General features: G+C 38.2%; 1 protein-coding gene across 1 annotated transcript; it reads left to right on the top strand.

The window, feature by feature from the left end:
* Positions 1-285: 285 nt before the first annotated feature.
* On the top strand, positions 286-1,023 carry LOC150109390 (uncharacterized). The gene has a single exon (XM_090402278.1). It carries the CDS (start codon positions 286-288, stop codon positions 1,021-1,023), a length of 738 nt encoding a protein of 245 aa, XP_090258404.1.
* The last annotated feature ends 835 nt before the right edge of the window (positions 1,024-1,858 follow it).

Below are 1,858 nucleotides of genomic sequence, written 5' to 3'. Positions count from 1 at the left end.
TCAATAAAGGCCTAAATTTCGTTTTATCTCCTAGACCTATTCCAAAAGAATTATTACTTACTAAGATAGAAAATAGCTGCCTCCTTTCTCCCTACCCAAGAGGCAAACCTACTCTGCATTGAATCCATTTTCATCATCAATAACGCCAAACCGCCTACAGACAATATTTCCTCAACGGAACGACATGCTCTTAAGAAGTTACAAAATAACAAAAATATAATTATTCATCCCGCGGATAAAGGCAACGCCACAGTTGTTCTTAACATTGATGAATATCAAAATAAGATGATGGAATTATTACGGAGTGACACTTACTCGATCCTCGAGAGAGATCCCACTTGTGAACTCCACAACCGAACCAACAATTTACTGAGAATTACCTTTGAACTACCTAGAAACATTCGTCCTTCTCTTCGTTCTCTCCATCCGCTTATACCACGATTATATGGACTTCCTAAAATTCACAAGGCAAATACCCCACTTCGACCTATCGTAGAAAGAATTAACTCTCTAACACAAAACCTTTCCAAATATCTGGCAAAATCTCTTAAATGTTTATCCAGTAAGTCATCGTCCTTTATTAAAAACTTCGCGGATTTCGCATCATGTATAAAATATATCATTATTAAGGAAGATGAAATCATGGCAAGCTTTGACAGAGTGTCCTTATTCACCAGTGTTCCTACAGACGAAGTTCTTGTTCTACTCAAGGATAAATTATCTAAAAAGATCATGGCCTTACTTACTTATTGCATCAACTCAGGATACTTCAAATTTCAGGATACCATCTATAAACAGAATCATAGTCTTGCAATGGGTAATCCGTTGTCTCCTGTACTTGCTAACATCTATCTAGAAGATCTGGAAGTTAAAGTCATATCTTCCTCTTTAAAACCAAGAATTTGGAAAAGATATATTGACGACATTTTTCTGATTTGGGGCCATGGCCGTGAATATCTCCTGAACTTCCTATTTGGACGTCAGTTTGGACGTCAAACTGACCCGTTCCTCGGAAAAACTTAAAATCTCGATTTACAGAAAACCTACACACACTAACAGATATCTCCAGGGTCATTCCCATCATTATCCTCCTCAGAAGCTTGGAATCATATCTATACTAGGGCATCAGGCTCGCTCTCTTCTTGATGATGAGATAGAACTTAATAAAGAACTCAATTTTCTCAAGTCTACTTTTCAACTAAATGGTTATTCTCAAAAAACTACTGATAAATTACTATTTAATCCTCCCGATAGCAGTAATGAAGAGACCATTAGTGTAAAAGGTAATATTTCTATTCCACACATAAGCTCTGTCTCACCCAAATTAGCCAAGGTTCTTAGAAAATACAACATAAGAACTATATTTACTCCTCTTCCTAAAATCCGCTCCCTTGTGAGCCATCCGAAACCTAGACATCATAATCTTAAATATCCTGGTGTTTACCAAATCTGGTGCAACTGTGACATACCTTACTTTGGCCAAACGGAGAAGTCAATTGAGTTACCCATTGAGGAGCACAAAAGAGACGTCACTTACAAGAATACACGAGCCAGTGCTTTGTCTAGTCATGTTATATTCTCGGCCAATTCTAATGAAGAAAACCCTGGTCATACAGTCCTATGGGACAAACCTAATAACATTTTCCGTCGCCATGATGAAGTAGAAAGGAAGAGAATAGAATCAAAGGAAATCGTTCTCAAACCCCCTACATCTCAACAACAACCTGAGTTATAACCTTTCAGACTGTCATTCTGCTGTGGTCAAATACTGGCGTTCACGAGATGCTGCACGCATGCATACGCCCAACAATGAAGCCAACGAGGGAACAATTTTGATGGCGCAGACTTCAACGTTTCA

Source organism: Typopeltis vanoorti, chromosome 2 (assembly GCF_054136105.1).
Source record: "Typopeltis vanoorti isolate ZY-2024b chromosome 2, IOZ_Tvanoo_1.0, whole genome shotgun sequence".
Classification (NCBI taxonomy): domain Eukaryota; kingdom Metazoa; phylum Arthropoda; class Arachnida; order Uropygi; family Thelyphonidae; genus Typopeltis; species Typopeltis vanoorti.
This window is presented reverse-complemented; position numbering and strand designations above follow the sequence as displayed.